The sequence below is a fragment of the Sylvia atricapilla genome, chromosome 19 (genome assembly GCF_009819655.1).
Source record: "Sylvia atricapilla isolate bSylAtr1 chromosome 19, bSylAtr1.pri, whole genome shotgun sequence".
NCBI classification, from domain to species: domain Eukaryota; kingdom Metazoa; phylum Chordata; class Aves; order Passeriformes; family Sylviidae; genus Sylvia; species Sylvia atricapilla.
The window spans coordinates 7,308,731-7,331,215 of NC_089158.1; the positions used below are offsets into that span (position 1 = coordinate 7,308,731).

Below are 22,485 nucleotides of genomic sequence, written 5' to 3' on the forward strand. Positions count from 1 at the left end.
TGTGAAATCTGACTTTCCAGATAATCATGGGGCCAGATCTACACCCTACAGGTGATCCTGGAGGGCTTTAAACTACCCATCGTAGGATTAAATTCATCTGCAATTTGGTAAAATCCATTAAATTACATTTCTAACGTTCAGGACCAGGGACAGCAACAAAGAGTGCTGGTTAATAACAAAAAAAAAGTGTTTGTGCAGAAAAACTGAGCTCAGACTCTGTCCCAGGAACAGGGAGCAGCACTGTGGGCATTACATGGGAGAAAAGCCGAGGTGAGAGCAGGCTCAGGAATCACTCTGTGCCAATGATTGCTAACAGGAAACGTCAGAACTTGGCAATGTCAAGGAATCAGAGGCACTGCAGAAAGTATTTTCTTTGTGTCTTTTGAAGTGCCCTGGATACAATCAATCACACAGAAAAAAAACTTCTATATTTCGGTTCGATGTGGAAAGGGCTATTTGCATTTCAATATGTTCAGCTTATCCTGCCAATAAAAACATGGAATCATGAAGAAGAGATCAGGCCACTGGAGTGAAAAACAAGAGATGACATCCTGCAGACCTTTCAGATAAAACAACTTCTTGTTTGTAACATTTCTGTTGACGTCCCAATATTTCTGAATGATTGGGTTTTCAAATGAGATCAGTCAGCATGCAAATAAGGAAACAGGATCAAGACATCTCCCATATCTGATTGGATAGAGAAATTATCAAAAGACCCTTTTTTCATATCAAATTTCCATCACAAAAGGTCAAACTTTCAACTCCCATTACTTTTGCTAACTGCATTTCACTGTGCCTGCCAGCTCATTGCTGCTGCTGTTTTCACAGGAAAAAAAAAAAAGTAACAAACGATTCCATCTTCTGCCACATCTGTCAGACAGGATGGACAAACATTTTTTAATCTTATTCAATTCTTCTGCATAGCCCTAAAAAATCCTTGCAGCCAAAACATCCTTTCTAACCTGATTAGCTATTCCTAGGTTGCTTTTATTTTTCTTACAGGTTCTCTTATTATTTTCTAGCCCACAGACTGACAGAGCACCAGCTGTGTTGCCAGAATGTTTTGTCCTACAATTTGGCCATTTAAAACACTTTTTGATGTGTGCTTTCCTAAAATATATGTCCCTGTGTTGTCTGGCTGGACTGCTGCCTAAATACACAAATAATGGATGTTCCAGGAATGGCCCAAGACTCAAAACACTCAGGTCACACCAACTCAGAGGAGCAGCTCAGCACCCCGAGGTGCCATCTATTGCTTTTCAGGTTTAAAGCTGAATTTTGAACAGCAGGGATGGCAAGTGGGACAAGCACAAGAAAAATGAATTCATTAGTAAATTGGCAGGACTCGATGTATTTGTTGCTACTGGTCCCATAAAAATTCTCCCTCAACATTATTATCATTGCAACATATATAACCCATCAGACCAGTACCTAGAGGTTTCTGTTATTCTGATTTTCTCTGTTGTTCTTATTGCTCAACAACTAAATGCTTCACAAAGCCATTTCCTACAGAAATATTTATGTTCCCAAATGTTTATTGGCCCCTCTGTCATGATCAAGCTTTTATGAGCACTCTATACAGAACTCTGAATTAAATACATAATTCCTGCTCTATCAGATCTGTGTTTGTCTATTTTACACAGCCAAGCACTGTGGTGAACCACAGAACACCTTACAGAAAATCTAATTTATATGGTAAAGATATTTCTACCCACACTGACTGTGTGATTACAGGAAGCTAATGAGGACGAGGAGGATGGAGGGTTTAAATTCCTTTAAAGGCTTTTATTCATTGTGCTGGTTGTCCTGAACAATCTCTTCCAGTGATTTCTACACAACCACAGGCTCTGAACCAGCACAGGCTGGAAGCAAATGGAGGAAATGTCCCACAAATGCTCCTAACTTGCTCCACATCACACAGGTGACCACAACAGCTCACCTACATGGAATAATCGTCCCTCAATCCCCTGGAATCTGCTCTTCCTGGCCACCCTGAGCCAGGACCACTGAACAGCTCGGATCAGGAGCTGTTCCCTCAGATTACTTCCTTCATCTCTGATTTTTTCATTTTTCTTCTGTTCTCCTGTTGACCAGAAGTGATTCGTCAATGTCTCTATGTAGCAACTAAACTAAAATTCTGGCCTCTCTACCAACATCAGTTCAATGTCCTCAGCTGAGGTGACCAACAAATGCCAGATGCAGAATACAGGGAAACCTTTTGCATAGAAATTCTTGGGAATGGCTGGAGCTGTGCCAGGGGAGGTTTAGGTGGGAATTAGGAAAAGGTTCTGTCCCTGGAGGGGGGTGGGGCACAGTCCCAAGAGCTCCAGGGGCATTTGGACAACAAGGGACATGGTGGGATTGTTGGCTCAGGGTCAGGAGATGGACTCCCTGGTCCTTGTGGGTCCCTTCCAGCTCAAGATATTTTATGATTCTACGAAAATAACAGTGAATACATTTTATCTATAAGTCTCTGCTCCTCACAAGTCTATTACTATTGACACATTAATCATCAGGCCACTTAAGTGGATAAAAAGTCATTATCTGAAAGGTTAAAATCTGTAGTGATCTCTTTTTTCCCCGAGAAATGTCTGGTTAAAGGTATTTTGAGGATGAACTGAGGATTTCAGTCACTAGGTAAGGTCTGGAGCACACAGGATTTAATAATGGGCTCTTCAGAGTAGATGAAGAAAGTATAAAAGATCTGCTGACTGCAAACTGCATTTGGCATTCAGATACATTCATGACTGAGGTGTGGGATTCTAATGATGAGTAACTGCATAGGAAGTTATTCACTCTTGGATTGATTGCACAGGCAACTTTTAAACAGAGTGATTTTTCCTCCAAAAGATACTCTAGTTCAAACAAGACTCTGTCTGAATCTGTTGTGAATTACAATGTGTCTGGAATTAATCAGACAGAATCTGACATTTAACAAAAAAGAAAAAAAGATGGCTTTTTCTTCTTAGAACTGTTTTAAATGAAGACTGCTGTTCCTTAAAAGGCCCAGCCACTATGCATAACTGTTTGTACTCAGAACAAACTGAAGGAAAGGACACTCACCTCCACTTGCAGCTTGCACACAACAGGAAAATGTGAAAAGCTGAATGTTTATATTATTTCCCCACTAATATAACACAGAATCCTGCCTAACACCATAAAGAAAAACATCTTTTATAAAATCAAATCCTCCGGTTCTTCCGGGGGCAAAGCTTCCAGGTTACCCAACAATTAAGAATTTCCCAAATGCACAGTTCAGACAACCACACAAACTCAGCAGCACAGACTTTGTGCACCTTGTGAGAATGAGGAATATTCACAAATACCAGCCCTTTGCAGAATGTTTTTTAAGGGCAGGGAGGAAAGCAGAACAGGTTTTTGTGTTGGCTTCCAGGAAAGAGCTTCCACTGCCATTACCATAAATCACCCCAGAACATCCACAGTGATAGAGCACCTTTCATTAAAAAAAATACTGCAGCTTCCTTCAGAAGCACTGCCACTTGCCATTTCTTTGAGGTAATCAGATAGCTGTTAATTAATAAACCTGTCAGGTGAATCGTCCTGCTCCGGTCATCATTATCCATTCTGTAACAGAATCCTGCTCTCATCACTGCTATCCACCCCATAGCTTCCAGCTCAATTAACTTAATGCTATGCAAATGAGAGGCTCTCCTCATCATTAGCTTATAGCCCACAAATGTTAATAACATAATTGGGCCTTCAACAGGGTAATTAGACACGATTTCTTCCATTAGTCTTACAAGGCTAATTATTGTTGATAGGAGAGAGGGGATGAGTCCCAGTGCTGCATGCAAAGAGGGGCATCTGGTTAAAGCAAATATAGACAAAACATCAACAAGGTAAAACAACAGTTGAGATCCAGAGCAGGGTCAGGTAGGGGTGGGGTGAAGCAAGACACCATCAGGCGAAACTTAGGAATCTCAGGAGAAATTCTCTGCAAGACAAGAACTAAACCCAAATATCCAGCCTGATGCTGGAGCTCTCCTGCCCTGAGCAGTGAAACAACCTGATGCTTAATAAACCCAAGGAAGCTCCTCTCAAGCTTGTGCAGACAGGGCAGTTGGGAAGCTGTGCTGATCAACATTCCCAGGTTTGAGACGCAAATGTGCAGCCACAGAGAAGACCTTAAGAACTGAATTCATTCCTCCTTTTCCCTGGTCATTATGTCCAGCCATTTCTCCTGCCATCACTGGGTTGGCTGTGTTTGATCATAAGATTTTTCTGAGCAATGCCTGCTTGCTGTAAAAACAGAGCAAATGGTCTCGAGTTGAGCCAAAGGACGTTTAGATAGTAGGAAAAAAATTCTTCATGGAAAAGGTGGTCAGGCATTGGAACAGGCTGCCCAGGGAAGTGGTGGAGTCACCATCCCTGGATGTGCCCAAAACCGTGTGGATGTGGCACTTGAGGATGTGATTTAGTGGTGAACATCATGGTGGTGCTGGGTGGAAGGTTGGACCTGATGATTTTAAAAATCTTTTTCAATTTTCAGGATTCTGTGATTGTAATTACAAAACTGGAGCACGCTGAATTCTTTAATAATCACAAAGCAAAATGCATATCAGCAATTTATTCACAGAAAGTGAACAAAACCTGGATTCAGTGTAATGGACTGGCAGTAATATCTCTAACAAAAAAACCAAAAAGGCAGCAGTTTCCACATTTAAGTTATATTTTGACTGGTGGAATGGAAGCTAAGGATTTGTTCCTGTGCCAGTTAAACCTGTGCATCTTGTGGAGGTTAGAAATGTACAGCTGGAGACAGAGTTCTGTGAGAGAACTGGACGTTTAAAAGGAGAAAGAAAACTGTATAAAAATATGACAAGTTCTCCATACCCAGCACCACTTAGCTTTGACAGTTCAGTGTCTTGCTGCACAGTGTTTAAAAAAAAAAAAAAAGTCAAACTGAGGAGTGCACAGGACTCAAGGGGTTGAGAAAACGCATTATTTCTTTATTTTGTGTCTGTTTTACTTTGGGGCACATTCATGGCCAATATGAATCCTTTGATTTCACTGCAGGTATGTGAGGAGGAACCTTTTCCATAGACTTGTCCTGAAAATCAGCTTAAATTATGTTCACACAAGTAGCAGCTTTTACTAGAAGGTTAAATGAAACCATTACTCTTCTAACCTGCTGTACCTTGACCTTTGGTCAGTCTCTCAACAGAACAGGATTGTTCACTCAGTGAATATCAGTGGGATATTAATCAGCATTCATGTCAAAAGAATGACAGACCACAATTTTTAAAGAATTTTTTTATCAAAGCATGGCAGTGCCCTACTGAGCTAAGAGATACAGAACCTCTTAGGAAAGGGTAATGTTTAAAAGCCTCTGTGGAATAGAAAAAAATCTTTCACAAAATGTTTTTCAAAGGACAGCACTCTGTAATATGGAATTTTGCAAACATAATGGATTTAGGGACAGAAAATATGATCCTTGCAAAGCATAAAAGCCCTGGGTCACCTCCTACACCTGAGCCAAAGGAGGCCAATTCAAGTGAGAGTGATTAATACATTGGTGTGGCTGCAGGTGATCCAAGCCCATAGAACTGGATCCAGTGCATGTGTCAGACATCAGAGATCATTCCCACATCTTTCCTGCAGAAGAAGCCATGGCAGGATTCAGCTCCCCTCTCTTAAATTGCCCTGCACTTACTAAATTTACTCACTAGAAAATTCTGAGCAAATATCTTGTTCCAAGGCAAACAGCAGTAAATCCACTGATGTTTTAATGAAGATTACACTTTCTAATCCTCGTGGTAATGACAAACCAGTCTCCATTCAATATGCAATATTACTTGTCAGTTTTAATCACCAAAACTGTATTTTATTTGCTACAGACTGATGCACTTGTCTTCCCAAATCTTCAGCCTGGAGAATCCAAGAAAACCAGCATAATTCCTGTTCTGCTGAGGGTTTTCTGCCTGAGCCAGTTTTGCCACACGAGCTCTGAGTAAAGCCTTACTCTGGGATTAGTCCCAGATCCAATGAGATCACTAAATCAGAGCACAGCTGGCACAATCCTGCCCATGTTTTTACCTCAGAAATCCTGAATTTCGTTGTTGTGGAGTTAATAACCTCAGTTTTAACCTGTCCAAGATGTAAGGGTGGCCTTACTGCATTTATACAGAAGAATATTCAGCCAAATTCAGCTACCACACTACTGAAGCAACCAGCAAAGTATTGACATGATGGGACATGCTGGAGAACACTGGCCAGCTCTCCTTTCCCCTCGTGCTTCCTCAGCCACTAAATGTCTTCATTTACAGTTCTCACACCTGCAAAATTCTCCTCAGTTTTATCTACACGTGTCCTCTCACCAATGCAAAGTAAGTATACTGGTTAATCAAATAAAAATGCTGCCATATCTTTATAAAGTTTTCCTCTCTCAGTCATTTTTCAGAAGTTTTTTCTGGTTCTAGTCAGATCTCAAAACCAGCATCTTCATTACAAAAATGCTACAAAAGCAGCCTTGCATGTATATGGTTTTTATTGGTGTGTTAACTACTGAGGTAATTAAGGTGAAATTTTGAAAACGACTGCTTTAGACCACAAGGAAATAGTCAGAATTGACAAAGCCCATCATCTTTTACCCTGTGAGACCAAACAGCATTGCACACCATGAAATGCACTGCTGGTACAGGACTGCAGCCACAGCTTTTCCTACACACCCATCCCAGCAGAATTGCTGGTTCAGAGGGGCTCAAGAAGAGCTGCAGGAGGGGCTCAGGCAATGCCACAGCACCCCCAGCACTGCTGGACCCCAGCCCAGAGTCAGCCACGGAGGGTGAGATGAACAGAGAGCAAACAGAGAGACCTGAAGGAGAGTTCAGTGAACTCTTGGGGATGCTCCAAAATGGGTGAATAAAAACTTGAGCAGGGGAAAAGCACAGGGTTAGACTTGGCTATTATTTAAATGATAACACTTGGATTTCCTTGGCTGTTTCACTTCATTCCTTAAAGCAAAGTCGTGTTTTAGGGGAATGCCCTGAACAACCTTTGCTGATTTGTAGAGACTGGTATCATGAAGTTGTCATTGGACTGAGACATGACTGGCTTTGTCTTGTCTAAAATTTGCTACCAGTGCCAAAGATAGCAAAATTAGCCCAGACTCTGCTGCTTTTACAGAATTTTCCCTCTCCATTTTGGTGCTGAGTTCAGAAAGGCAGCCTTGATGTTGGTGGCAACTTCCAAGAGAAACAGTTCCAAAGTAACGGCAACCAGGATAGAAAATCTTCAGGTTTCCTAATGTTTCCTCATTTGTGAGAGATAGTTACTGCAGGAAAATCTCCCTCCTTTCAGCAGCAAAAGGAATGAAAGCATTTTGCATGTGGTGTTGGGTCCTTAAAAATAACAACAAAAATAAAAATACTGACTTAGAAGTAGAAGCTTCTCTTCTTTTTCTTCCCAGAGACTTTGGAAGCTTGCTGAGATCAGAGCACTCCTTAATTGCTGCATCCAGGATTTCACCACACAAACTCCAGCCATCAAAAGGAGCTTGTATGAGATGAGGTAACTTCTAAAAATAATCCCTGCCTCCCACAACTGAAGCCAAATATACCTCCTATTCTTGTTGGAGCAAAATCAGCTTGTGACAGCAAATGCAGCATCCTACAGAAAACCCATAGAAAGATTTTAAAACTGCATTTGATGTTTTGTTATAGCTGGCTCAAGATGCATATTAATGCTTCTCCCCAGGAGAGAAAGGCTCTTATGGGACCAATATAGGTCAGGCAGAATGTGCAGCAGAAGTGACATAATCTTTTTATTGTAATCATCCAATTTTCTATCTATTGGATTATTTAAGAGCAAGAGCTTCTATTCAGAGTAGTGTTAGGAGGGAAGAGAGAGCACAATCCGAGGAGGATAGAGAATAAGGATTCCCCACCAGTGGCTAAACCTCAGAAAACTGAACAAGGAGCAGCTTCCATTGGGTTTGTGTGGACAAAAGAATGAGGGTGAGTTTGTGCATTACATGTAAGCCCTGGGAGAGCTGGACAGAGCCCTCGTGCCACAGGGACACCTGAGGGAATGGGAGATTCCTGCATTTATTTTGCAAATTACTCCATGTCCAGTGGCGCCTCTTGCACTGAAGGCAGGTCAGGAAACAAAGGTAAATGACTTAATTACAATCTTGTTAATGAGGGTAAGTGTCCAAACACTTGCATCAAGAGATGAGACAATCACTGAGTTAGTCCTGCAGCTTGGAGAAGGCTTCAGGAGCACAAACTGGATTAAACTGACCCCACTCACTGAGTGAAGCAGACGAGTCTCAGGTGAGAGGCAGATTTGCTAATTTTGCCCAGAAAACACTGAGATTTTGGTTGGGGAACAGAACCTGTGAAGTTTCCCCTTTGGCCAGGGTGCTGTGGCCCCTCAGCTGTGGGTGCACACCCAGCACAGTAAGAGGGGCAATGTCTCTGCTGGGGTGGGAACACAGACCAGGAGTCCTCACTTAAAGCCACATTTCCCAGCAAGTTTCTATTCCACAAGCACATCACAGAGCCCTGCAAGGTCTGGCTCCTTGAGCCCCCACTGCCCCATGGTTTTTTTACCAAAATCCTGTTTGATTTGGTGATGGAGCAGAAGAGCCCAGCTGAGACGGGAGCACTGAAATACAAAGGCAAAATGAACCCCAAACCAATTAGTGTTAGTGAAGACAAGAGCCACTGAAGCAGCAGCCACAGAATGGCTGGAAGAATGAGCTGAGAAAGAAAAAAAAAAAAGGAATGATTGAAATAGAGAATTGTGCTGCCTATTATTTTTACTCTTTTACAAATTAATCCAAATCCTACATAGTTCACTTGGACTTTCCTACAGTTTCTCTGTCTCTCTGGTGCAGGCAAATTTTATTGCACTGATTCAGTCCCATGATTAGCACACCATTTTCCTGTTGGGTTTGGGTTTTGGGTTTTTTTTTGTCTGAAAATGAGGTGAAAATAAGATATAACATTTCTTCTTTGCTACTCATCAGATTTTTGTATGCCATCAACTAAACCCATATCTATTATAAGTACACAATATCCATCATTCAAATTAGGTCAAAGTTTTTAAAATGCTCTGTAAGATTTTTCCACATCAGAATAATTCAATCACTATCATGTTTCCTTGATGCAACTATTTTGGGATTTAGCTTGTTCCTTGATAGGGACTTAATTAAGTCATTTACATGTAATTTCCAAATAAGTAGCTGTTACAAGAGGCAGCAAAGAAATAAAAAGGCAAAAAGGAACTTGAAGGCAGCTGATCTTTAACAAAAATATTTCTGATATAAAAATGAATCTGAGGAATACATATTCAGTGATAAGTATTCCAGTCCATGTCTGGTAAACTCTCAGATAATGGCAGCATGGTGGGGTCACTGGGGTTCTATTAGCTCAATTAATGAGGAGTAAGATAAGGCTAACACCCAGCTCTTCAAACGGCTCAAAAATAGAGCTGATAGTAATGGAGTTATTAACCTTCGCCAGCCATTGAATTTTGCTGCTGATTCAAACTCCATTTCCTAGTTCAGGCCTCCATTAATAGGCTGTTTATTATCCCTAATCCACATTGGGATCAGCTGCAGAAATATGAAAGCCCCATGTAAAGACTAAATAGTTAAAAAGAAAAAAAAAAAATCTTTTTTCCCATTTTGTTTTTTCCCTTTTCAACATATTCACAGGTTCTTCCTTAGAAATTAGGAACTTCATTATCCTAAACTGTTTGAATACATGTTCTCAGCAGCGTGGTGAAAAAGAAGCTTGAAATATATTATGTAAAAAGATGACATAATTGGGAACACAGCCACATCATTTTGAAGACCAAATAAAACCCTGCTGGAAAGCTTGCACTGGAGAAGCTGTTGCTGTTTATTTTCTCTATTGGGAAAGAAACAACTTTAATTTTGGAAAAATGGGTATTAGAAATATATTATGGATGGATTGTTAAGTCAATCCTTTGGCTCAGCCCTTCTCTGCCCAGCTTTGTCTCTTCACTTGGATATTTGTAATGTAATTAATCAACATTGAAAAGTGAAATAAGTGACCCTGGATTCAGATCAGAAGGACAAACCCAAGGAAATAATGGCGCAGGGAAGTGGCAATGCCAGGACAGGCAGCAGCAGAGCCTTTGGCAGTGATGGGAGGGCTTGAGGAGAGCTCCAACACAAACCTGGCTCCAACTTGAATAGAGAAATCTTGAATTAAAGGGTCTCATTAGATTCTCTGCTGAGTCTGAACTCACTCAACTGAGATTTTTGACACTTTGTAAATTTTTGGTGTATTTTCAGCGACAGAGACAATGTTTAGTTACCACAGTCTACACACAGATGTTCTTCCATAATCTATTCCAGTAACATCTGATAGAATAGTAGCAATTATGAGTGATGGAGTTAAGATCAAAATAAAAAATGTTTATTTGATCCACCTCCAGTACACAGTGCTGCCCTCAACTGCAGCTCTGGGTGTCCCATCTCAGAAAAAAAATAAAGCTGGAATGCCCAGTGAGGGGAGAGAACGGGATGATCAAAAGAGTGAAATGATTTCTAGGAGAAAAAAAAAAGGATAAACAGATCAAGGTTCTTTGTCTGGGAAAGAGGTGACTGAAGGGCAAATACAAGGAGCTTAGAAAATCAGAAGTATTGGGAGACACAACCAGGGAATGTCTGTAATTGTTTCTCAAGAGAAAAACGCACCTGGCAAAAAATTTATGAAATATTTTCATATGACACCCAGTGAAACATGAAACTCCATTCCACACGATTTGGTGGCCCGAAGTACAGCGCTGAAAAAGAGACTATAAAGTCAAGATAAAGGGTGATTAGAAGTTTTCCAAAGGATCCTCTGGCTCAGGGAATCCTTAAATTTCTGATTGCCTTAAGCTGGCATAGGCCCAGCAGAGGAATGGGCAGGAACCAGCTGAAGGTGACAACCAGAGATTCACAACACGACACGGCTGCTGCCGCTTAATTTTATTTCAACTCAAAGTTTGGGAGAGAGCGAAAAGGATAAAAAATACTTTGGTGGATATTATATCGAGTTTTCAGTAGAACCATCCACGGCTATACTATACATTTCTTTTTATTGCTTAAGCACTAATTAAAAAAGCTAAAATTTACACTCATTTACTACCCATTTCCACTCATTCGGGTGAGGAACTGAAGTCAGTCCTTTGTGTCAGCGGCTCAGAGCTTCAGCAGCCACCCTGTGATTGCGGATTCCCACTCAGGAGGGCACTCAGTGGTTGATGGCACTAAATGGTTAATCTTTTCCTCCCCAGCTGAGAGGCCATTAACAGATTCTGCTCCTCATTTGCCCTAAAGGCTGCCCCAGTTCAATGCCAGGAGGATCCTGTCCACTTAGGCAGGAGCTGCTTCACAGGGGGAACACAGAGAGCAGCTCCTGTCTTCCCTGGGCTCTTTGGGAGAAAGGGTTTGCAGGTTTTCCTCTGCCACTCCACGAGCAAACCCTCACTCTACTGCAAATTCTAATTTCAAGAAACCCCCTTACTTTTTCAGTGAAAATTGAATTATTTTCCTTTTTGTTCCACAGCAGTTCTTTGGATGCGGTAGCTGATGCTGTATGAGGGGGTTTTTTTATTATTACATTTTAACAAACTTTATAGCCCATTTTGTTTGTTTTCAAATAACTTTATTTTCCTTCTTTTCTACCATCAATTACTAGGTTTGTTTTTCTTTCTCTAAGATGGAGGAGTCAGGAGACTGATCCTGCTCAATGCTGTATAATTTAGTATTATATGTGGTAGCTTTATGAGGTGGGAGTCAGATAAAACATAGTATTTGAACACTAACCATTTATTAGCTCTAAGGAATAGATTTGTGACTTGACAAGCAGACAATAACTCTGTGTTCTGATCAGCCAAAGAGGTCTACTCTGAGTTCAAAAACCAGAGTAACATTCTCTTTCACAAATAATTTTGTTTACTGATGTGACTAGATTTTAATAATAAACTTGATATATATGTAAATTTATTTTAATCTAATTTCATCAACAGAGCCCTCCTAAAAATGAGACTTTGTAGATTGTTTTGTGTCTGATTTATAGATTTCTGCATCCTATTCCCAGATTGATTTCGAGGCTATAATTCTATCAGGTTTTTCTCCTGATGTCAGAAACACCACCTCTGCAGATAGTGTTTTATAACTAGCATCACAACTGAAACTGAATTACTGCCCTGCTATCCTAGGCTGCAATGTGTCCTTTTGTTTATAATCACCCTCTCTCCCTCACATCCCCACCACTTCAGCTCCATGGAAAATATCAGCTCCGAGATCAATCAGGGAGCTCCATGTCTATTCCTGTCCCTCACTTCAACCCCTGTATAAAACAGGCACCAAAATCTAAACTCAGATGGGAACGTGCAGAGCTCTTTAAAGCAAAGGGAGCCTGAGCAAATGGATCAGTGCTGAATTTCCACACATCCAATTCCATAATGAGTTGCTCTTCCTCCCTTGATGAGGTCTCAGTCCTGTGCAGGAGCACGTGGGGCACACTCGAGTATTCACACTGATCTTGGGGACTCAGATGTGCTTAAGAATTCAGCACCTTCCTTCTAAATGCACAAGAAGAATAATAATCTGTGGGAAATTAGGTTTAACTGAGTCCAGCACAAGTTTTGAGGTTCTTTTTCCATTTCTTTCATGCAGTGGATTCCTGTTTAAGATGCACACGGTCTTACTTTGGATAAATAAAGTTACTGCTGTTTTCACACACTTTCCTTTTCAAACCTTGATGGATGACCGGCAGCTCCCTCCCTCAGCACTCCCCTCTATTCTCTCTCCAAATGAGCCTCAACCTCAACCTTTTCCATCCTTCTCCTATCCCTGTACAGGAGGGAATCCAGGGCAATCACACAGGACATACAGGAAGAGTAACTTTGCCAAATCAAACTCTGAGGTGGATAATGCACCTTTCCTACCACCACTCTTTAGGTAAGAACATCTTCCCTGGAAGCAGAGATCACAAATTTCCCATGTTTGCCTTTGGAATGGCCACTGTGCCAGCCAGTGGGGTGGACAGAACCGGGAAGGCCTGGGAAGGGAATGGAAAAGCCTCTCAGCTTTGATGAGTGCACCAGCACTTTAAATCCTCCCCACCTTTGGACTAGCTATGAAAAGTAACTCTATTTTATTTGCCTGGCACTCGTAACAGTTCTCTTTGGATGCTGATGTCTCTCATATTACATTTCTGAACAATTCATTATAGCTCAAATAAAATGTAATTCTCATGTTGTTTTTAATTATTTCACAAAACCCAAAAGTCTCATAATGAGCTCCTTGCAATACCAATATATTTCCATGGTATTATGTCAATGCTGAAGAAAGATGATGTAGATCCCCCCCCCCCCTGCTGCAAATAAAATACATCTTCTCATATAATCCAAACTTTAATCCATTTCTTACGGTTTGGCTTTAGAGGCAACTCAAACAAACAACCAGAACAACAAACCCCTTCTCTCTCCCACAGTTTGGCCATCTGGAGCATTTGTCAGGCCAGGGCTCTATTTCCTACTCTCCAGGTGCAGGACCCCTTTCCTCACAGAGGAAGCAAAAAACTAAAGATGCATAAACGATGTCACTGAAGATCTGTATCTTTCCACAAAGAAATTTGTCATATCTACAGCACTGTGATGGTTGGGTTTCTCCCTTACCTGTTGGGATTAATCTGTGCTTTCTGCAGCTGCTCTCCCTGCCCCACATCCCTGGGGAAGCCAGAGAGCACCCAGCCATTGCTCAGGCAGTCGAGGGCACTCAGGCGTTCTGTCAGCAGCCTCAGGACAAGGTTGTCTGGCACTGCAAAGGAGGAAAAAGGTGACATTTATTCTGTGTCTGCTGAGTCTGCACTGAAGGGAGATGCTCACAAGTCCTCCTGGAACCAAACCAATGAGTTATTCCCATTTATGACTGATTGGCATTGGGCATCTGTATATTTACTGTCAGGGAACCCCCAAACTCACAAGGAACTATAGGATCAAAGCAAAGTTTTACCTGGATTTGTTAAAACCTGGTGCCCACATAATTTTGCAATGTACTTTTTCCTCTCAGCCACACTGGACTGGTGTCACAATTGTGACGTGTGTGACACAATCCTACCAAAGTGCAAAAACAAAGGCCCAAGTTGTGGAAAAGAAATCCTAAGACAGGAAAGGAATTTCTGAGCATTCTGGATTGAACTCAGCAGGTGATAATGCTTCTGCCACAGCAGGCTACGTGTGCTACTGCTCCAATTTACCCAAAGGCTTGAAGATTCATAACTGAAAATACTTTTCAAAATTAATTTCAGCAACCTGAACTACTGAATTGATGAACCCCTAATTTTAGAGTTAAAAGCTCTTTTTTCTCTGTTATTATTTTTCTTTAGGGCAAGAGAGAACATCAGCAAGATACTGACCAGGATTACAACTACTGTGGGGCTTTTAAAATTCTAATTAGTGGGACATAGTGGTAAGGAAGTATCCTGCACATTTTCACTGAAGTCTTTATAAAGTAAAATACTTCAATTAAGATACTTAAACTTCAGGGTTTTTTTTTTCTTTTTTTTGGGAGGAGGGGGTGTGTTCAGAATTAAATTATTAAGTTCAACGAGAGTGACTATAGATTTTCCAATGACTGTTGTCATGTCTCTTACTCAGTGTCAAACAACCCCAAAGAAAGGACAGCAAAATCACCTGGAGCTGCTTCCCAAAGCAGCAGCCAAACCAATTCCCAAGCAGCAAGAAAAGCCCCTTCCCTTTATCTGTCTGATACACCTCTACTGAAAACAGGAGAGAAATTGCTACATAAATCCCCTTCGTGGCAGGTTGATGTTTTGATGCTCACCCTGCCATCACATCTGCATACAAAAACACAACAACAAGTGCTTGTAGGAGAGTGTATGTGTCAGATTTCTAGCACTGCACTTCTCTTCAGGACAAGCTGACAGCAATCTGCCTGGATTTTAGCAGAGTGAATTATTAGCAGTGCACAGTTCTGCCCCGGGAACAAGCAGGTTTTAAACTGCAATAATAGAATCCATTTGCTCCTGGAATTTAACATTGCACCTCTATCATGAAATTCATGGCTTCTCCTCTAAATAATCAAATTACTGAGTTTACAGAACAGCACTCAGGATTCAATGTACCAACAAAAAGAGAGGAAAACCGCAGGGAATTAATTAGGAAACAGATTAGTGTATTAATTGAGGATATCCACTTCACATTATAAAAGAACAAGTAAAGAGAGTAATATTCTCCATCTGCTGAAAGGAGGAAAAGGGAATGCAATAAGCCCACACACTTGACAAAGAGCAAAATGACAATGCAAAAACTGAGTATTCTGTTAAAAATGGGATTCATAAAATCAACTGTAACAGTAGCACAGCAGCAGGAAGGAATTTTATCAGATGGATGCTTCTTCCCTATCCAAGACCTGAGCTGCAGCAGGCATGGGAGGGAGAACAGGAGAATTCCAGTGCTCTTTCCAGGGCAGTTCTCTCTCCAGCTTACAAGAATTTATACAAACCCAACACATCCTGGCAGGAATAAAGAATAATAAACCAACCCACCCTTCTCTTTCCCCAAAATGCATTCCATAAAAAGACCAGTGGAATTTTCCCATAGTCCCGAATTTCTGGCTGCAGCACTAAACTTTTTTCATGTGTGTTATTTTATGACAATTCCTACTGGAATCATTGCCATGGATTTACAGAGATGCCAAGGGACGTGATTTTATTTTTTAATTTCAGAATGCTCCAAACAGTTTTGCAAGGAATTGGAATCAAACCTACAAACCCATGAGTACAAGTACAGCAGGATTCTGCCAGAGTTGACATCCCTGTCAGATGAACAGAGGGTCAGGGCAGAGGCTGGGAGGCCCAGGAATGGCACAGGAAGATGGATATCCTGTGCTGCTGAGCTTCCAACAGATCCTGGGAGATTCCCCAGTTCCAGATTGCTTCCATCCTTCATATGGGAAGGAGAAACACTGCAGTCTATGAGGAAATTAAAAAGCAATTCTGATGGGAACCTGGGGCATCTCCTGGGTCTGAGCACTTCCCACAGGACTTCTGCGAGCCCTGATGATCAAAATCCTCCACTCTGGTCACTGTTTTGGAACAAAACTGAAGCAATCACACAAGCAGGGGGAAAACCAAGATGCAGAGACTATTAATTAATAGTTTATCTAATGACATGCCAAGTTTGGGGTGTTCTGAGGGATGCTGGGGACACCTGACACTTCCCTCCCTTCAGCCAGCAGTGACTGCAAGACATCAGCAACACCCATGTACACATATACATCACTGAATAATATAGATGCTTACATATTTTCTGTGCCTCCCTCTAAAGCTTGACGGTGAGAAATAAAACATAAACAAGTCAGACAGCAAGCTCTGCTCTCCTCTTGATTAGCAAACATACCTATCACTTCAACACAATGGGGGAACAGAGCTTGTTGGCTGCTTGGTGGCATTACAAAGTACATCAGCTGCCCTTGAACAGGAACAGTCACACTTAAAACAGCTGCATTAAAACTGTAAAACATCTTCCACAGACCAGAGGGAAGGAAAAAAAAAAAAAAGAAAGAAAAAAATCAGTATTATTCTTATTTTGTAGTACAGACAGAGTAGGTAATGAAGAACTCTGCGGTACAGAATTCCTTTTCACTCATGTGGAACTGTCTCTGGAATGTAAGGCAAATTAATAACCTGTAATTGGAGGGGCACAGAGCCTGTGAGGAACTAGCCAGAGGTCTCCTGGCCTTAAGCACATGACCCAATGGGCATATAGCAAAGTAAAATATAGAGCTTTCCTGATGAGACAGTCAATCTACATGTTTTAAGGAGATTATGAAGCACAAGAGCTTTGAATAATCAATTCCTTTTCAACCTAAGCTTGTGTGAGTTTCCAACTCTGAAAGTTGGGGGAATGAGACTCGAGAGAGATTTTACTTTATCATTAGAGAAGTCCAAAGGTAGGTTTCTTGTAAAAATTACAATGTGCTGCTGCAAAGAGATATCCAGAGTGGGTAAGGTAGGAGCACATCTCTATTAGGGAGAGAAATCAAGGCACAGGAGTAAAATTCACCCCTCTAAGTAAAGCTGCAGTGACTCCTGAGAGCATCAGACACAGTTGTGGACCAATGTTGTCTGGGAGGGGGAAAAAAAAGCTGTTAGGGGAAAGAAAAGTGTTTTAAAAGTTTTATTCTGATTTATATTAATTTCTCCTCTCTTTTAGTTTTGTTAATAAGCCTGTCTTTATACATTTTAACTTTGAGGCTATTTTGCTTTTCTCCTAATCCTTCTCACAGCAGAAAACCAGTAAATAATTCTAGCAAACACTCAAACCACTGCACTAATTATGAGATGCAGAAATTAGCAAATGTAAAATCACTACAACCAGGATCACAGCAAACCCCAGGCATGGAATAACAGCAGAATGAGGCCACAACCAGCCCCAGATGGAAATATAATTTCCCTGTGCCTACACCAACCCCACGCTCCTTGTCTCCTTTATCTCCCAGCCTGTTTCACCACGTTAGTGATCAAAACTACACCCCTGAATTGGCAGCTGTGGATCTAAGAAGTGATTTAATCATTTCAGGGGTTTGATCAGGCAGGGGACAAGGCTTAAAGTGCTGCTACTCGTGCTAGAGCTGCTGCGTGGACACCCAGAGGTTTTCCATCTCCAGGGCTGTAAATCAGCACCTTCCAGCAGAACATTTAAAAAATAAATTCACTTCTCAGGGCTTCAAAGGTATCAGGTACTTCTCATGAGAAGTATGTCCTCATGAAGCTCACAGGAGTGTGGCCTATTAGCTCTTCCCCAATCCATGGATCTGCAGGACTAATAGAAACCCGGATCAGGCAATCAGTTACAAAATCAGGCAATCAGTTACAAAATCATACCATCTGCTCCAGACAGAAGTAACAGAGCATTAAAGGCACAGTCTGAAAGTGAAAAACACCATTTGAGAGATTGCAGGGCACCATTCTCCAATAACTTCAATGCTGTCAGTGCTCCAAGCTATACAATTAATATATTTAAATTAATACCTCCTCTGTATACTTCCCTTTAAAACAGACTTTTGAAGAGTATCGACTCACTTCTCCAAACCTATAAAATCTCGATTCTAAGTACAGCATAAACGCATTTACAGATTCAAATTCTGTCAGCTTTGTGCTCTAAGATCCTTTTGACAATACTGTCCATCTATGGTTTATCCTGCTTACGGAGATTTTTTTAGCAAGGTCTGAAGACTTTCACAGTTAATTCAGACGCCTGAGACTTCAGTTAACATCGTGTCCTGAGTACAAGCTCCTGCCAAAGGCTACTTTCCTGAATTGTCCAGGAGATCCCAAATTTAGCAAACCATAAGATCTCCTTATTTTATTGCTCTAGAAACTCTGGATGATTCACAATGAGTAACTGGCTCTTTCTGCTCTGTTTTCCTGCCCACATTAAGGTCCTCAGAGATGGTATCGATCGAGATTGTATAAATTGGTTTTTAATGTGTTTGAGAATGATTTAGCAGTGATTTAGCATGGCGTGGGCTGATCGATAATTTCGGCTAATCCTCCGAGCCGGCGGTGGGTGAGCACGGGCGGGTTTGAGCGCAGCCGCCTCGGGTACAGTAAATACACACTCTGCAGCCGCACCGGGAGGAAAACACCGGGCTTCGCCTGCCTGGGGTCAGGAGACGGGGATCGGGTCCTCCGGGGATGCTCCGGGGGGCTCTGGCCCCGCACACCCGGAGGGGTCCCGGAGAGTCCCGGGAGTTTCCAGCCCCGCGGTCCCGCAGGATCCCGAGAGGTCCCGGTATTGTCCCGGGGTTCTCCGGCTCCGCGCAGCTCAGGGGCGGCGGAGAATCCCGGGGGTGTCCAGCCGCACGCACTCGGAGGGTCCCGAGGTTTTCCCGTAGGATCCCGGGCTTGTCCCGGGGGTCTCAGCCCCACGGTCCCGCAGGATCCCGGAGGTCTCAGCCCCGCAGGATCCGGGGTTATCCCGGGGGTCTCTCGGGGTCTCGGTCCCGCAGGACCCGGGGTTATCCCGGGGGTCTCGGTCCCGCAGGATCCAGGGTTATCCCGGGGGTCTCGGTCCCGCAGGATCCGGGGTTATCCCGGGGTTATCCCGGGGGTCTCGGTCCCGCAGGATCCCGGGGTTATCCCGGGGTTATCCCGGGGGTCTCGGTCCCGCAGGATGCGGGGTTATCCCGGGGGTCTCCGGGGGTCTCGGTCCCGCAGGATCCGGGGTTATCCCGGGGTTATCCCGGGGTTATCCCGGGGGTCTCCGGGGGTCTCGGTCCCGCAGGATCCGGGGTTATCCGGGGGTCTCCGGGGGTCTCGGTCCCGCAGGATGCGGGGTTATCCCGGGGTTATCCCGGGGGTCTCGGTCCCGCAGGATCCGGGGTTATCCCGGGGTTATCCCGGGGGTCTCGGTCCCGCAGGATCCGGGGTTATCCCGGGGTTATCCCGGGGTTATCCCGGGGGTCTCGGTCCCGCAGGATCCCGGGGGTCTCCGGGGGTCTCCCCCGCCCGGGCCGGCCGCCGTTGGCTGTTCTCTGTCGCCACCCCGCGGTCACGGCGGGCAGCGCAGCCGGTCCCCGCCCCGCGGGCAGCCGCGGCCGAAATGTCGGGAATTGGGAATTCGGGGAAAACGAGCCCGCTCCGGACGCTGCTGAGCCTCCTGAAACCCCGACAGCGCCGGGCTGGCACGGAAACACTGAAAACAGCTCCGGCTTTATCGGGTTTGAAGAAGGGACAGCAAACACCGTTGCGAACACAACGCGGGCGGTGATCCATCAAAGGGACCATTCCTACAGAAATCCCGTCTCCACTCGCTCGTTTTACACGGAGAAGGGCTTCTGTAAGAATCGGAGTAATTATTTTAATACAGTAAAACAAATAATGCGATAAAATGTATAATTTCTACCTTTAAAAATATTTCTGCTTGTAAGCATATATTAGAAGCAGTCTTCCCTTGTTTTTATTTTTGGGTTTTTTTCGGTTTTGGGTCATTTAAAATAGGAATTCGCTGTATTAAAGTGGGAATGATACCATTTCTAAAGCAGCTACAATCCCAAATTATCGATTGTATATAACAATAAATCATATGGTACAAGATAAATTAAAACCTTCAGAAATGCTTCCTCACAGGTAGCAAGGCAGAGATTGAGGAATCTACATCTGATCACATTTAGTGGTTTAGAGATTCCAGCCCCTTACACCACTTTGCCTGTTAGCAGCAAAGGAAATTCAGCCCAAACTGAGTATCGAGCATGCAAACAAAAAGCTTTTTTTCCCACTAAAAATGACCTCGGTGCTGTTTTCCATGGATTTGCCTACTGGCCCTGGCTCCCAGGGAGCCCCAGGATGATGCAGGGCTGGCTCCAAGGTCGGGATGCACACATCTGGATTCCCATCCGCGCTCCTTGATAGTGGCAGGGCTCGAGCTGAACGTGGTTTCCTGCCTCAGTTTACCTGTCTGCTCTGAGCTATCTCACAGGGATGGGTCTGCTCTGAAAGTTTCTAAAACCAGTAACAAAATGTATATTTGTATTTGTTTTTACTCTTTTGGCTTCCACGGAGAGACTACAGTTGGACAGAGAGAACAACTACACTTCAAACCCATTGGACTCCTCATTTCCATCATCAACCAAGTGCCTACTCCCTCCTTAATTCTAAAATTTCAGCTCAGCTGAAGAACACAGTGCAGAATTTGACCTACAAACCCCTCTTGAGAGTGACAATATTAAAAAAAAAAAAAAAAAGGAATAAATTGGTCTGATAAACATGGTGAAAAACATCTTGGCTTTTTACCAAATACTGCTCCCCATGGGATGAGAAGGGAGGATGCTCCTGAAGGGGCTCCTCAGACCCCCAAGAGTGGGATGGATCCTGCCCAGTCCTGTGTCTCCCCTTCTCCTCCCAGCCACATTAAAGGGACATTTAAAAATAGAAAAGGACACACAAAAGCTCTTTAATGTTTTCCTTATCATGAAGACAGACTCTTTCATACTGCAGCCTGGTTCTGTTTGCATTACACCCCATGAAACAGAGCCAAACTCAGAATTTTATGTTGAACTCCAAAAAAAGGGGATGCTGACAACATGCAGTGTGCTTTTCTGGTTTTTTTTGTATAAAACCTCCTATGATGCCCCCATCCCAAACTCAAAACCACACAGAATTCAAGTGAGCAGCCCTTTCCTGCTGCAAGGAAAGGAAAGGAAACCCCACTTCCCCAAATTTTAAAGAATGACTGTCAGCAACGAAGATCAATATGGATATAAAAGATTAATACTTCATGTTTATATTGTACTTTGCTGTTTAAAAGCCCCTGACCACGAGGCCCCAAATGGCCAAGGGCCACATCTTCACTCAAACCCAAGAGGGTTTGTGGCAAAAATACAGGAAAATTGATCCTCCAGCAACAGCAGGAATGGTGAATGTCACTGCAAAACCATTTGATGGAGGCAGGACCATATCCATGACCTGCCTGATTATCACAATTGCTCCAGAAAACAACTGCACTCCTCTCTTTAATCAAATCATATTTATTTTGCCTAGTCTGCCTTCCAGGGTTGGCTTTTTAGGGTGGATTTTTTGGTTGCTTTGGTTTTACTCCTACGTGGGGTGGCCTTTAAAAATACCTTTGTAGACCAAGGCTCACTCCAGCTCTGAGTATCAATACACCAATCTGGATTGTGGAATAAAGAAAAATTCTAGATTTTCAAGTAACAGAAAAGGGAATTCTGATTTATCATTGAATCTTGCAGTGATTCAAGTCATGAAAAAGTAAAACCCAGGGAATGAAATTACAACCTACTGTCTATATGTCTGCATTTAAAACTTTCTGTTCTACAACCTTGCGTCTCATATAAAAATATGGCCACTTAAAACAGAAAATAAAAAATATTAATTTTATTATGTTCTCTTGACCACCAATTTCCTCCTAGTAGGAAAAAAGCCTGCTACCTATTTTCCATAAAAAAACCCTTTGTAGCAGTCCCAGAGGAAAAGTCAAAAGTTTGACTTGAAAAACGAAGCTACTTCAAAAGCATTGTCAACCAGAGGTGAAGGTTTCTTAAAAATGCATAAATTAAAGTGTGGTGTATTCATAAATATCTCTGTAACTTTACACAGTTTATTTACGAACAAGGTGCACATTTAGGGGAGCTACAGAATTGCTGCAAAACTACCTTAAATAAAGTAGAAAATCGATTTGTTTATTAGCTCCTGTTTGGACTCTGTGTGTGTGTGCGTGCATGTGTGTGAAAAATGAAAGAAAAATGGAGAGTTTTTTTCAATAATAAAAAGGGAGTTGCACTGCAGGGCCCCTAAAGCTTGTGAAAAATTAAACTCGACGGATTCAAACTGTCCTATTTCCACTTCAAAAGAGAAGAGGCACTGAGCTCTTCCCAACTTATCTTCAAACGCCCAGCACCCTAGAAAGTTTCTTTAAAAAAAATAAAGTCTCTAGTTCCCCCAAGCACTG

At 42.6% G+C, this 22,485-nt stretch overlaps 1 protein-coding gene across 2 annotated transcripts in view; it reads right to left on the minus strand.

The window, feature by feature from the left end:
- AK8 (adenylate kinase 8) overlaps positions 1-22,485 on the minus strand; it is a 66,530-nt gene that overhangs the window by 12,936 nt on the left and 31,109 nt on the right. For both annotated transcript variants that reach the window (XM_066332818.1, XM_066332817.1), the window contains one exon: positions 13,669-13,810. In XM_066332818.1, coding sequence (XP_066188915.1) covers positions 13,669-13,810 — 142 coding nt within the window. The remainder of the gene's footprint in view (positions 1-13,668; positions 13,811-22,485) is intronic.